At 40.4% G+C, this 14,673-nt stretch overlaps 1 protein-coding gene across 5 annotated transcripts in view; it reads right to left on the bottom strand.

Moving 5' to 3' along the window:
* Positions 1 to 14,673, bottom strand: part of dock9b (dedicator of cytokinesis 9b) — a 125,396-nt gene that overhangs the window by 77,884 nt on the left and 32,839 nt on the right. For 2 of the 5 annotated variants that reach the window (XM_077199328.1, XM_077199329.1), the window contains exon 1: positions 7,633 to 7,911. The exons of 2 other annotated variants lie outside the window; for them this stretch is intronic. In XM_077199328.1, coding sequence (XP_077055443.1) covers positions 7,633 to 7,824 — 192 coding nt within the window. In that variant the 5' untranslated portion in view covers positions 7,825 to 7,911. Of the gene's footprint in view, positions 1 to 7,632; positions 8,294 to 14,673 lie in introns of those variants that run through there. One more of the 5 variants, XM_077199333.1, reaches the window with a different exon arrangement.

The raw sequence follows: 14,673 nt of genomic DNA, 5'->3' as shown, positions 1-14,673 counted from the left end.
TGCACCAGTCCAGCACTCTGACGTCCTCAGAAAAGGTCAGACGACAGTCCGACATGGCGTACGATTAACATTCATTCATATTGAGAAACTCAGCAAGAGCACATATTATGTCCAAAAACACAATACCCTGAATTCGGAACCACATACTACTCAGCAATACGCACATATACTTCCTGTAGTCATCTCTCACGGGTCAAAAGTCATCCTTAGGAAGGGCAGGATATGAGGCAATAGTCCACAGAAATGTATTATTATATTTCATATTTTAGTAATTTATATTAATAATAATAATATATTTTCATGCAGATTTTCTGAACTAGCTGACATAATTCTAAGGTGGTCACGATGGTTGCCAGGACATTGCTATGTGTTTGATAATGTGTTCTAAGTGTTTGTTACAGTGTTCCTAGTGTACAGGTCATCGCAAAGTGGTTGCTTGCTGGCCCAAATTTAAAAGAGCCTATTCCAATGTTTTTATGACATGCTGATCCCTTGATATGGCAAAGAGCCCTCCTTAAATGCAATTTTGAAAAAATTCTGATCACTTCTAAATATACTAGTGCACCTCTCGCTACAAAGCCTTGTAGGTAATAGGGTGGGAAAAAATTAAATAGGATGTGTCAGTGCTTTGCTTTTGTGATTCTCTTGGCAATGCAAAAGTTCTGATAATGGAAAAAATATTAAATGAGAGCAAAAATTAAATTCTTTGCTCACAAAATCTAATTTCCCCTTCAAATTCAAAAGGTTTTACAAGCGAACTCAAAATCATTAACATAATTTTTCCTACCATATCATATTTTTTCTATCACCATGACCCCTTTAGGGCTCTGAAATAAGCTGCACAATTTGAAGAATCATTCACATCAGTCAAATGCTCTGAACAAACATAATCCTCTGACAAGATCCGGGACACCATTAAAAATAAATCGGACAATGGGGTTTTTATGAAGGCTGTACAAATGCTGTTTACATGCTGTTTAAACTTGACACAAAGCCAACATTCTTTTACTCTTCCAAGTGTGTGGAGTATGTCAGAAATTGAACAGGCATATGTATATTATTGTATTCAGAGTAGCAGTGATTATAATAGGTTCTAATAGTTTTTGATGCAAAACTTGTGTCTGGTTTAGACAGGTGTCCGCCATTAAACTACTGAACGTCAGTGGGTGGGGTCTATGGTGCAATGATGAAAAATTATTCGTCAGTGTCTTGCTCTAGAGGCATTCTTATGGAAATGTTTTTGACAGAAGTGCTAATAAACAATATATAACTACTATTTCACTATGTGTAACGACACATCAATACAGAGTAGGGAGAAGAACGCAGGTGCAGGAGTTTATTGAAACAAATGGAGATTTAGGTAAGTTAATAATAAGTAAGTTAATACTGTCTTTTAAACAGTTTTTCTCAAGTGCAGGAAAAATAAACAATAAGCGATACATCAATCGCAATGAGGATCACAAGGGTATGCATCACAGCATCACAAAAACAGGAACTTAGGATCTCAGTCTTTGCGTAAACTCAAGTAAACTAAACTCCAACCAATAAACAAAGGGATAGGAAAGGAATTATAGTACTTCAAATACAGACAACAGACAACAAACCTGATTATGGTAATAGCTGTTACATTTCTGATACATGGCCTGTGTCCAAAATTGACCCCAATAGCCTTAAATAGGGCATTATTTGAGGGGACAGCCATTGGTAGTGGTGTCCGAAACCATAGGGGACATTATTTAAAGCACTCATTCAATCCCACAATTCACCACAATAACCAGCTTAAAACAGCTAGAGTATACCTATAATGCACTGTGATGGGTGTGCCGAATAAATTCCAACTTCTCGCCAGAAGATGGCACCCGCAGCTGTTGGTCCAATGTGGGTACAGCATAATACAGGTATAAATTCCTTTTAATTCATTATTAAATAGTTAAATTAAGGTTTATACATGCTAGTTTCCATTACAGAGTTCAGAATAAATCTTTTCATTACTACTGGAGCAGCCAGTTTGCTCTGTTTCAAATGATTATTAAACGACAAGCACAAACTATGCAAAAGCGACAGCCCTTCTTGTGCACTCACTCTGAATTCACTCACTCATTTTCATTCACTCCTTCAAGTGGACTGTATTAGAGGAGTAATGTAGGGAATAGTGAATGAGGGTGTAGGGAGCAATTTTGAACACAGTCATGCTCTAAGCAATCACAACAGACTGGGCCAGCCAAAACAGGCAGAGAGTGAAAAGAGGTGCTGCAGCAATGTACAATATGATAAAAAATAATGTCGTTTTAAACTTTAAATCATGTAAATGTATTCTAGCAGACTCGAAAAATAATGTGGCTATGTCATTGTGTTTCTACCCATTAAATCGATAACATCTTGTCTATGTACAACTGCAATCAAACACATGAAACAAATCAAAAACCTACACACGTACGTACAGTACGCACTACATTCCCCACACCCATGAGTTACGGCATTAGCTTGGGAGAGTTGCACAATCCCATTTTGACGCAATAATTGGGAAGATTCCCAAAGGGCAGGAAGCCAGGGCGGGGACCACTGACTGAAAAAAGAAAATACATCCAGAAACCCCGACCATACTGTATACACCCATCCACAGTGGGAGATTCACAGCTGGGCCTGAACTTTAGCCAGCTGGTGCTGTGTAACAGCTGACAGTGATGAGACCATTTTATGGAGTTATGCGCACCTCTCAGTGAAAGCATGAGCAGTGGAGAGCATCATATTACCTAGAGATGAGCTGAGCACATCCGACTGAAAGCATGTGCGATATATGATCACAGCAGAGAGGCTCACAGAACTATCATAGATCATGGAAAAGTTGATTGTGTTTCCACAGTATGAGGGAAGTTTATAGCTGTGATCAAGCCTCGGTAACATGCAGTCCTATTAGTGAGCAGATAGGTCACTCAGAATCAATGTGTGCAAATGTGGTGCTGTTCTGTTCACATTCTCTGTTTGTCTGTCTGTAAAACTGCTATGTTGTCACTGTATTTGAAGATTATGTGGCACTTGGGGTCATGGTCTTGCTGAGGAGCACATGCTTCAGATAAGTTGTTTCAGATTCCTAGCCCACATCTCCTTCTCATCTGTGCTGCAGAGCCACACTTACTGCCAGTTACAGTCTATACATGCCAAACAGCAAGAAATACATCACTGGCCACTGTTGCATCCATTTAGGAATGACTCCAATGCTTACATTTACAATACACAAAAGTGGCAGTAAAGACTTATACATTCTAAGAGAATATTTCTATTTCCAATAAATGAAATTTATTTCCATGTGACACTGTAGACTGGAATAGTGGCTACAAAAAAAATCAGCTTGAGCATCACAAGAAAAAATTACATTTTATTATATATATGTAAAATAAAACAGCTATTTTAAATTGTGATAATTTTTCACAATATTACAGTTCCCTTTTGAAAGGGAACTCGCACTGCGTCGAATGACGCTTTGGGGACCGTCTCAGGCGTGACAGGTGTCTGAAATAACTATCAAATCACAGCAATCACATTGACCCGCGACCGCCGCTGACTTCATTAACGTGCAACATAGAAGTATAAAAGGGCGCCTTGCAAACAAGACAATAACCTTTTCGTCTTCAGAGACTGTTCTGTCTGTAAGCGCTTGAAAATCAGGTAATTATGAAATGCACTGAGAAGGCTGAGTGCTTTCAGAAGTGTGCAGACCCGTGCTCAAGATACTTCACACCAGGTAATACACAAACTGTGCGTTTTCTGTCTGGGAAGGAAGAGTGTGCACCGGCAGATCTCGAGGGAACTGCCTTATGCAAATTGTGAGTGTTTTCCTTTGAGAACACTCCGCTCTCGTCTGGCGCTCTTCTCGAGAGAACAGGGTTCAGCGTCTGGACCTAGCGGCTCATGCTGAAAAAAAAAGAAGCAGAACGGCAGCGTGAGTTGTGGGATTCCCAGATGGAGCTCGCCGATCACCTTGAGAGGGGTGTAATCCTCTCAGATGATTCGGCGGCTGACGAGGGTGAGCTGCAGGTGGATGATGAAAGATTTTCTATAAAAAAGAGAACTTAGTCCGGCAGCGAGTGCTCTTCCGGACAAACAGGAGATGGCTGACGAGGGTGGTGATAATCGGATAGATCCTGAATCTTCTCAGCCACCCTGCCCCGTGTATGCTGAGCATGGTTGGTGTTATGGAACGCGCTGTGGGCAGGCTGCAGCTGCCATGGCTGCGCATTGGGGGAGAAATAGCTCGCGATAAGTGCAGATTCTTCCCGGTCATAAACTACCAGCACAGATGAGCCTTCCATTTCTTCCCGATCTCTCCATATTGAGATCAAGAGGACATGGAAGAACCCATATTCTGCCCGTATCCACTGACATCAGCGGGTTAGTCTCGCTGATGTCGAGGCGATAGGAGAGGGGACATCGACACTAGAAGAGAGCTCCAACCCTGCCAGTTTGAATGGCAGAGCATACACGCCAGCGGGTCAGGCCGGTGCTGCCCTGCACACCATGGCGGTGTTGCAGGTATAGAACATGACATATGGATTCTAAATCACACTGTGTTGCCAGGACCCGCCCTGCTCTGCTTCTGATAGGCTTAGAGCTTCGCTCCTCTCATTTGATTGGTAGGTGAAAATCAATTGACTCGAAAATATTAAATCGTATTCAAGTCGCCAATTTTATTTAATTTTTTTCCCCCCTCACGGCTGCACGCCGGAGATCCGGCACGGTGCCGGAATATTTTAAGTCCTGCGTATGTTGTACTCCCTTTGCTTAAAGGGTGTTGCTTTGTTGCTAAGTACACTGCGTTTGGCAATGCTGTAGGCGCTGTATGAACAGCTTATCTGCCAACGAAGTAATGGCCAACGAAGCCTGCAATGCCAACGAAGGCTGCACGGTTAGTTGGTAGGCCTCAGCAGGCCTCCGCAGGCCTCATTGGCCAGGCAGCCCCCAAGAGGGCTCTTGAGGCCAGCTTACCTCTGGTGGTTGGCCTTAGTAGATCGGGCACTCACTGATGGGTAGTAGGCCTTAACAAGCCTCCTCGCAGGTGAGTCCCAACATTGTGGGACATACATTATAGCCGCTTGGTAGATCCGTGGATTGAGCAGAGAAACTCCCCTCGTTGGCAAGGGTTGTAAGCGCTATGCTGAGTCATGGCAACCACGTTACTGAGATCTCTGGTCTAGAGATGCGCGGTTGGCGGTTATAGTCCATATAATAGCCCATCCGCGCATCTCTACTCTGGGCCGAGTGGTTAACTGTCAGCTTTGCAGTCTCTCGAGTTGGATGCCTTATCTAAAGGCAAGTGTCCGGAGGCTCTGTTTTCGGACAGTTGGCCAGGCTGAAGTATCCAATGTAAGTGACGCCAGGTCTTCCTGGTGGCATTTCGAGTGAGTACATTCCCCTGAATAGTAATTGTCTGGGGCTCCTTCGGGTTCCTTAGCCACATTCCCTAGAAGGGACCTCTTCTAAATTTGAAGCTGTGGTCCTAGGCCCTTGAGCAGGCCCAGGTAGGCCTTTCATTAAACAATGTTTATGGAGGTTTTCCTGTGGAATGTATAGCTTGGGCTATGACCGTAGGGAATGCCGTCACTGACAGCCCAGTGTGACCTGAGGAAGAGTGGGTCTATCATTTCATTTGAATTTGCTGGTTCTGACAGTTGTCACTGCCAATGGGCATGCACTCCCGTTAGTATGGCGGCGTGGGTATATCGTTCCCCAAAGCATCATTCAACGCAGTGTGAGTTCCCTTTCGAAAGGTAACATCTCAGGTTACGACTGTAACCTTTGTTCCCTGAGAACAGGGAACGAGACTCTCCGTCTTTCTGCCATGCCTCGGGGCCTGCCTGCCAAACAGTCCCTTCAGACGAAAGGTGATTGTCATGTTTGCAAGGCGCCCTTTTATACTTCCAGGTTGCACATTAATGAAGTCAGCAGTTGTCACCGGTCAATGCGATTGCCGTGATTTGATAGTGATTTCAGACACCTGTCACGTCTGAGACGTTCCTCAAACCATTATTCGACCCAGTGTCTCGTTCCCTGTTCTCAGGGAACAAAGGTTACAGTCGTAACCTGAGGCGTTTTCCAAACTGTAAAAAATGGAATAAATATGATGATAAGCATGATAAAGTTTTCAAAATATTTTAAAGTTATTGTATCTATATACCAGTATGTATGGAGTTTAGATGAATGTGAAAAAAGCAGTTTAACAATGTAATGTGTAGATGAGCACACACAAATCAGTAGGAATTCCAAAAGTCTTTTTAATAAACCAGGAGAATACGCAGGAGAAAATCAACAAGGCAACTACACTTTAACAAAAAAAAAGACTGAACAAAGATCTGAGAGGAACTAATGCAATGGCATAAATACACAGAGTAAGATAATTAACTGGAACAGAAATAGGAGCGTGTCGAATTAGAAACCATGGAAAAGAATAATGACCAGGAACACAGGCAATACACGAACATGGAAAACTATACCTAAACACAGTGAAACTAAACAGACTGAGATCGTTACAGTAGCTCCCCTTTCCGGAAGGAAGGTCCATGCACCAATAAGAGCCCAACTGAGGAGGGAGGGAGGGGGGCTTTGGAGGAGGTGCCACCAGGTAGGATGCAGGAGGATATGACGAGGGGAGAAACCAGGGCGTCAATGACCAAGGACCAAGCTACAGCCGAAGCGAAGGCGGAGCCCAACAGAGCCAAAGGGGTGGAGGGACAAAGTGTACCCAAAAGGCACGGAAGTCCATGGTGCAGGCAGAACGACGACTGACCAAGGTGGAGCCGGGGGAATGAGGGAGCCCGGTGGAGCCGTAAGGACAACCATCCCAGGTGGAGCCAAAAGAGGGAAGTGCCAAGGTGGAGCTGGAGATCGAAAGACCCAAGGCAGATCCATGCAGCAGAGTGGAGTAAACAAAGGTGGAGCCGAGGGACTGAAGGGAACCAGCGGAGGCCGGGGCGAAAGACTGGCTGTCCCGGGTAGAGGAAGTGGGAGAGGGACGCTGGGTGTTATCATCGGAGACACAGGAGACTTGGAGCTGGACGGAACCAACGAAGATGCAGGAGACTTGGAGCTGGGCGGGACCAGAGTAAATAGGAGACTCAGGGAAATATCCTCTATATATATAGAGAGAGAGTTTTGTGGAGGTATTCGTACCCCTTCATTTTTTAACCTTTTATTTGCAGCCTTATGTTAAACTGCTTTAAAATAATGTGGAAAAAAGTCATCTACACTCCATACGCCATAATGCAAAGCAAAAAAAAAGAAAAAGTGACGTTATAAATTTATAATAAAAATATAATTTAAAAAAATGAAGTCCGGACATACTTTATAACCACTACACGACTTTCAGAGTGATACATAATTCATTAACCCACAGGCACACTCCCACACACACACACACACACACACACAATTGAAGAAACCTTCCACTCAGCAAACTGCTTCTTCAGAGAGTGCTGAATAATACTGTTATAGGGAAAGCCCGTAACTCTCCCTTACACAATTCATGAGGAACATGAACATGAAATCTCTAATATAATCAGTTATATAAAGTCTACAGCACAAATTAAGACTATTAAAATGACAAAAAGCACACACACACAACACACACACACACATTACCGATGATGCAGCTGCTGGTGGTGTGATTGCCAGCGATTCTCGGCGGTTGAGTGTGTCTTCTTCCTCCGCTGGCTCTGCTGCCTCCAGCTCCGGTTTACACACATATCCACAGTTCCTGTGCAACACACGCCGTAGTCCCTCAAACAGGATAACACTAGCAGTGCAACCCATCGCACCCGGTCCCAGAAACATACACAGACTTCTGTGAGCAGATCAGATGTGGCTGATTCTGCTAAAAGACACAAGTCCGTCTGCTTAAGTCTTGCTAAAAGACACAGGTCCGAAGCTCAGCCAGAACTAACCCAGGTCTCAGATATCCAGCCCCAACACAAACCTCTCTGTCCAGAGACACATCACTCCATCATCCACTTTGAACCAGGATAAGAGCAGAAGGGATGGGAGCAAGCTTCCTCCTCAAGGATGACAGCAGACTGACTTCATCCATTCAAATGAGGGAGATTCTAAGTTGCCAGCTTCCTAAAAGTGTGTTTTAGCTAAAACCGCCCTGGGGGATGTTACGATGACACGTTCCTCAGGGGGAAGGTGCTCCATTGAATCTAGGACATGAGGGAGAGGAATGCTGAGGATTGACGGATAAGAATGAGGGAGTGAGTGATGAGCTGCTTCTGGAATCAGTGCTGGGCGTCGACTTCTCGTCTCTGCCTGGAGATGCTGATCTATTTCTCTCTCTCTTTCTCTCTGTATCGCACTCTCTGTGCTTCCTCTACAGCCCCCCCCCCCCCCCCCAATTCTCCTTTTAACATTGCTCTCTTTGATTTCTGACCCATATCTCACAGCACAGCTTCATTCATGCACTAACGCTAACACACACGCAAACATGAGCGCATGTGAACATAAGAGCATGCTATTTAATGTAGGGTATGCGAGGAAATAATTGTTACAACTACTTAGCACTAGAAATTGAGAAATATTTTAAGATGGATATCAATATAAATTATTTTACTGTTTTAAGTGTTTTAATTGACATACAAACATTTTTATTGTATACATTTTTATCATATTATATTAAATTATTAATTGTTCTTTTTCAATTATGTAATTGTTTTTTATCTTACTAATTATTTTATTTCTGCTTTTGTACACACTAATAAAATAAATAATCACAAACTAAAAACAAGCTTTAATATAACAATTACTAAAATAAGTAATTTAAAAAAAAAATTATTTTAATTTTAAAATTGTAACACTTTTTTCCATTGAACACACTGTGTACACTTGTGTACACTAATGTAGAGCTGCAAAAACTAATCGATAGTAATCGATTATGAAAATTATCAAGATAACAATGAATTTGATTATCAATTAAATGCATCTGTGTGGAAAACAGATTGAACTGTTTTAAAACAAAAATTGTCAAACCGATTATTAGTTTGTCGAACACACATAAAGGTCATAACTTAAGATTTCAATAGCTGAAAGTGCAGAAAAGCCCCTCTATGTGTTAATATTTCATTGGGCGCTGACACAGTCACCTACTTTTTAGAGTAAATGACTCAGACATATTAGGGATGACATGCTCAAAGACCTGAAGAATGGGGGTGACATGTGTGACCACACATGAGCATATCTGACATCATACCCAGTACATAATGTGTGTCAAGTATATGTATCCATAACTGTAAGCAAAAAGTATTTATATCTGACAGCAACATGGCTGTAAATATTAATAAATTCTACATCTTGTGTGTAGTGTAAATGTTAAGTGCTCGTCTGTGTTAAGACTGACTTAACCCTGCTCCGGATCAGTAGACATTAGTTTGGCATTACATTTAGAGCAGATTTATCAAAGCCTACAGCTCACGCTTCAGTGCTGCTGCAGTGACATGATCACTGATTGGTGCTGGTCAAGGGCCTCCACCAATCAGATGTCTTTTTTTTTTTTTTTTTTTTTGTAACAATTTGGCATGTACTACAACACTACATCTAGAATTCAACCTTTAGTCACAGAAACACCCCTTGATGTTATCATATGTACTCCTCCCAGATGTAAGTTGGTTTGAGTTATGTAGTTGGACAATTAAGCATTAGGGGGGAAAAAATTAAACCGAGTGTCATCTTCAAACTGATGCTAGAGAAATTTTCTCAGACTATAAGAATTGTTTTGTCACGTAACAACAGTGCTTCATGTGGTATCATGAACATTAACTGATTTAATTAAAGTAAAATAGATTACTTCACAGATTAGGTAGAATGCCTTAAAGGGATAGTTCACCCAAAAATGAAAATTCTGTCAGTATTTACTTACCCTCATGTTGTTCCAACCTCGTAAGACTTTTGCTCATCTTCGGAACACGAATTAAGATATTTTTGATGAAATCTGAGAGCTGGATCCCTTCTCCATACTAGTCCATAGGCTTCTTGAGGGATTGAAACTTGTTGGCCTCGAAAAGTTATTAAAGACATCATTAAAATAGTCCAAGTGACTACAGTGGCTCAATGTTAAGTTTATCAAGCAACGAGAATACTTTTTGCGCGCAAAAACAATATAAATAATGACTTTATTTCACCTATTCATTTCCTTCTCTTTGGGCCTCTATTTAATTAAACTAGTGTAATTGTGTAGAGCTACGTCACACGTAGGCTCACTATCGGCCGACGCTGGTCATGTGTGTGATGCGTGTGACGTACAACAACAGATCATACGCTGTTAAACTAGTGAACTGGACTCGAGGCCCAGACAGAAGGAAATGAATAGTTGAAATAAAGTCGTTATTTTTGGTTATTCTGCGCACAAAAAGTGTTCTCGTCGTTTGATAAACTTAAGATTGAGCCACTGTAGTCACTTGGACTATTTTAACGATGTTTTCAATAACTTTTCGAGGCCAGCAAGTTCAATCCCTCAAGAAGCCTATGGACTAGTATGGAGGAGTGATCCAGCTCTCAGATTTCATCAAAAATATCTTAATTCGTGTTCCGAAGATGAACCAAGGTCTTACGGGGTTGGAACAACATGAGGGTGAGTAATTACTGACAGAATTTTCATTTTTGGGTGAACTAACCCTTTAAGCTAAGAAGTACGTATTTTTATAAGATTCCAAGGCAATTTTTATTGGATGTATGTACAAAATAAAATAAAATAAACTTTTTGGGGCCGTTGTAACTTTGCCCCGCTCATTATAAGCCTATAGACTCTCCAAGTCCTTCTATATGAAACATCAAACACAATCTACTACTTTTGAGAACATATAGATGGATCTCTGACTTCTTGCAATGTGGGGTGAACATTCTTTACAAGGGCCTCTTTTGACCAAAGATGAGCCAAATGAACTGAAAGAAAGGGATATTTTCAGTACAGACACATCACTGAAGTGACTGCACAGCTTCAAACGCTCTATCCTGCTCACGCACACACACACACACACACACACACACACACACACACACACACACACACACACACACACACACACACACACACACACACACACACACACACACACACACACACACACACATTCATGACAGCATATCAGACAAAGAGAAGATCAAAAGCATGCACACTTTGATAAAAGTGTCTTTCATTCTCTCACACATAAAAACTCCTCAAGAGGAGATTCTTTAAAATATTAATTAAGAGTGTGTTTAATTAAAATAAAACCAATACCATACACATTGTGTTTTTAGGGGCATAAATAGGGACACATACAAAAAAAGAATTAAGTTGGTTAAAAAAAAAAATGCTGTTCCCAGCAAATGCATTTGAAAAGAAATTCCAAAGTATGTAGTGGTCCTTGCTAAAGTAACACATCATTTTACTTTTGCTCATACTTTATGAAACGTACTTCATGCATGTGCGCAAATGCAGACGTGAGCGCTTTGTCATTGGTTGTACTTGCATTCAGTTATTAGCTTCTAGTGATGCAAGATCGACTTACTTTTCACTCATTGCATTTCAAAATGTGTCGGTACTTATTTCATAATCAAAAGCAAGTTTCACTGGCCAAGCGCTTGTGTGCAGACTTGTGTTAAGTGTATTTCTGGCCTAAAATGGACAGTCCACCCAAAATTTTCTCACCTTCGTGCCATCCCAGATGTACAATAAAAAAAAATTGTTCAGTGAATGGATGCCCAAATGATGCTATAAAAAGCACACACAGCCATCATGACAGAAATCCATACAACTCCAGTGTATGAATCAATGTCTTCTGTAGGTGTGTGTAAAATAAAATACTAATATTTTAAACTTGTTTAATTTTGAACCAGCCAACTGTTGTACTCGCGTTCATGAGAGGGTCGAGTTCTTGTTGTGAAGCATGACGTAAGGATGTTGTGAAGTGTGACACAAGAAGTGACGCGAAAAGTAATTTGCATCTGGGATGGCATAAGAGTGAATAAATGATGAGAGAATTTTCAATGCTGTGTTTACTATTCTTTTAAAGTTAGATTTGAATAGACCCCTAATCATAAGTATTAAACATAGCTGATGTTTATGCTACATATATTCAAAAAGTGGACAAAGACTTATTAAAGAATATTACAGAGACATACATAGGTGGGCTTGTCTGATTGGGCCAGTATGCAACCACCCAGAGCACCCTAGCAACCATCTAGCAATGGCATGACAACCAACCACAACACCCTATCATTGTTGCAACAAGATGTGCATGGAAAAAAATCTAGCTTAACATTCATAAACATGAGATAATTACCAGACACACAAAATATAATTTAAAACTGGCAAAAATAAGTCCCATGAGATATGACAGAAACAAAATAAAAGCAAGTTTACTAGCTTTAGTTTTAAACACATTTTACGTGATGTTTTCAAACTCCATTAATTAAAGTGTGAGCTGTTCTGCTTTTATGTGAGTCCAGTCAGCTCGTATGAAAGTCTATTTCTAACATTGGTTACTTGGAGCCTGAAGTTTATTTGCTTCATTTTTGCTCCTTGAGGGCACGTTTTGTGCATATTGTTTTGGTCTGTGTCTGGATTTCATTTCTGAGCTGGACCTGGTCATAGGGTTACTGACGTCAGAGGCCTGACGGTCTAGGTGATTCATTGCAAAACTATGATGTAATGTGTGGTTGCCATAGAGATAATATTGCAATACTCAGCACTGGACAATATTATGTGAGGCTGAAAACCCATTCTTGTTAACACACACACACACACACACACACACACACACACACACACACACACACACACACACACACACACACACACACACACACACACACACACACACACAAGACAAAGCTCACAACATCACTAAACAAATCCATACAATAGTAAGCATATGGAAATAATTGTTGCTGGGGGAAAAAAAAGAGAAAATTCGCTTACAACTTGAATAATTAAACAGCAGGTGTTTCATAGGAGAGAAAGGCACAGGAAAGGGTATAGAGAGAAAAAGAGAGGAAAGACAACAGAATGTTAAAAGTACATTAATGATTAGAAAGCTGAGAAACGTCAGCACACTATTACGTAACTCAGATCAATACTTTTCAGACAGTCAATAGTCAGAAAACTTCCTATGTGCCATATTTAGGCTCTTCTGCCATCTACAGGCACAAAAAAATGGTTTCATAAAAAATATGCTGCATTTGAGTTGATTTAGCCAACCAGCTAATACCAACAGATCAAATGCGTCTATATCTCTCAGTAAGTAAATCTCAAAATAATACTCATCGGTGTAATTTGATTTTGAGTACGATTTTTTGGGACATACCTATTGACTTTGGAGCGATGGAAAAAAAAGAGACATTATCCTTGCAGCACTCTATATTGCAGCTGTAGATATTGGAGTTGCAACAGTTACAAGGCCCAATCAGGTTTTTGCAAGAGCTTATGTAAAATGTTCATGCACATTAACTAGATAAATCTAAAAATATAATATATTTAGCATGATTTTACCAACAGAGCTAATATGATATATGATACTTTTGTTTTACGTAACGGAATATTTACAAATTCTTGTAATTCCCTTCGGTGACGCTAGTGGCATACACTTGCTACACAGACAGTTGGGCTTTTATTCAACATCATGGTTTACATACAGCGAGGTTACATCAGGACAAAGAGAGTTTCTCACATGGCTGGAGTTTGGCTTAAGTTTGGCGGACACTGGCAATGCTCACATATCGCTAACACAGATCCAGCACAGTGCTAATCAGAACACAGGACAGTGTTATCATTGTTCCTCATGTGGAAATGGAGTATGCAAGGACCAGGCCCTCTCTGAACCAATACTGTGTAGAATCTGGACTGGACAGGAGAAAGAATGAAGAATCTGACTTCTAATGGCATGAAATAGCACACAAATGTTAATTATAAGAACACTTTTTTTTTTTTCCGTTAAGATTTATTAGTCACTGTAAGATGAAAACTAAATTATTCTATGGGTGACTGAAAAAGAAACATATTTAAGACGTACATTCTTACTTCATTATAAAGCATAAATAAATAAATAACAAATAAAGTCTCTTGCAATAGAAAGTACATTTGGCACTAAAAACCCTTTTGGCACTTTTGTCCCTTTGGGACACACATTCTAAAACATTTCTCTTCTCATAAACCATTACTTATTACATAATAAACCTCAAACATCACCAAAATAGGTTTTACACACAAAGATCTGTGTATTGCCACAAAACCTAAAAATTATAGTTTAAAAAACACAACATAAAATCCTCATCAATCAACAGAGTAATATCTGTTTAAGACCAGTATTGATGTGGCAGGAGTTTGATTTTCCATTCAAATTGAAGCCATAAATATACAAAAGCTTAAGGCATTACTTCATGGAGTTATGAATTATGGATGGAAAAACTACACTCGGATTCTGTTCTCTCACATATGCAAATACAGACGGATGCATTAATGTAACAAAAGGAAAATGGAAATCTCTGCTTGTTCTGTATGTAAAATGTCTGATATGGTATAAGCTTTAATGGATGCTTCTAAAACAAACACACAGTTCCCAGGCACTGATAGTTATTTACAAAAACGGATATTTTTCCCATTCAAAAACCAATAAACTATGGTCTGTTTTAGTCAGTGAATTAGATGACCCTGTG

Source organism: Siphateles boraxobius, unplaced genomic scaffold (assembly GCF_051911475.1).
Source record: "Siphateles boraxobius isolate OS27281-9 unplaced genomic scaffold, OSU_SipBor_1 41, whole genome shotgun sequence".
Lineage (NCBI taxonomy): Eukaryota > Metazoa > Chordata > Actinopteri > Cypriniformes > Leuciscidae > Siphateles > Siphateles boraxobius.
Note: the sequence above shows the minus strand (reverse complement) of the source record. Positions and strands in the feature narration are given on the sequence as shown.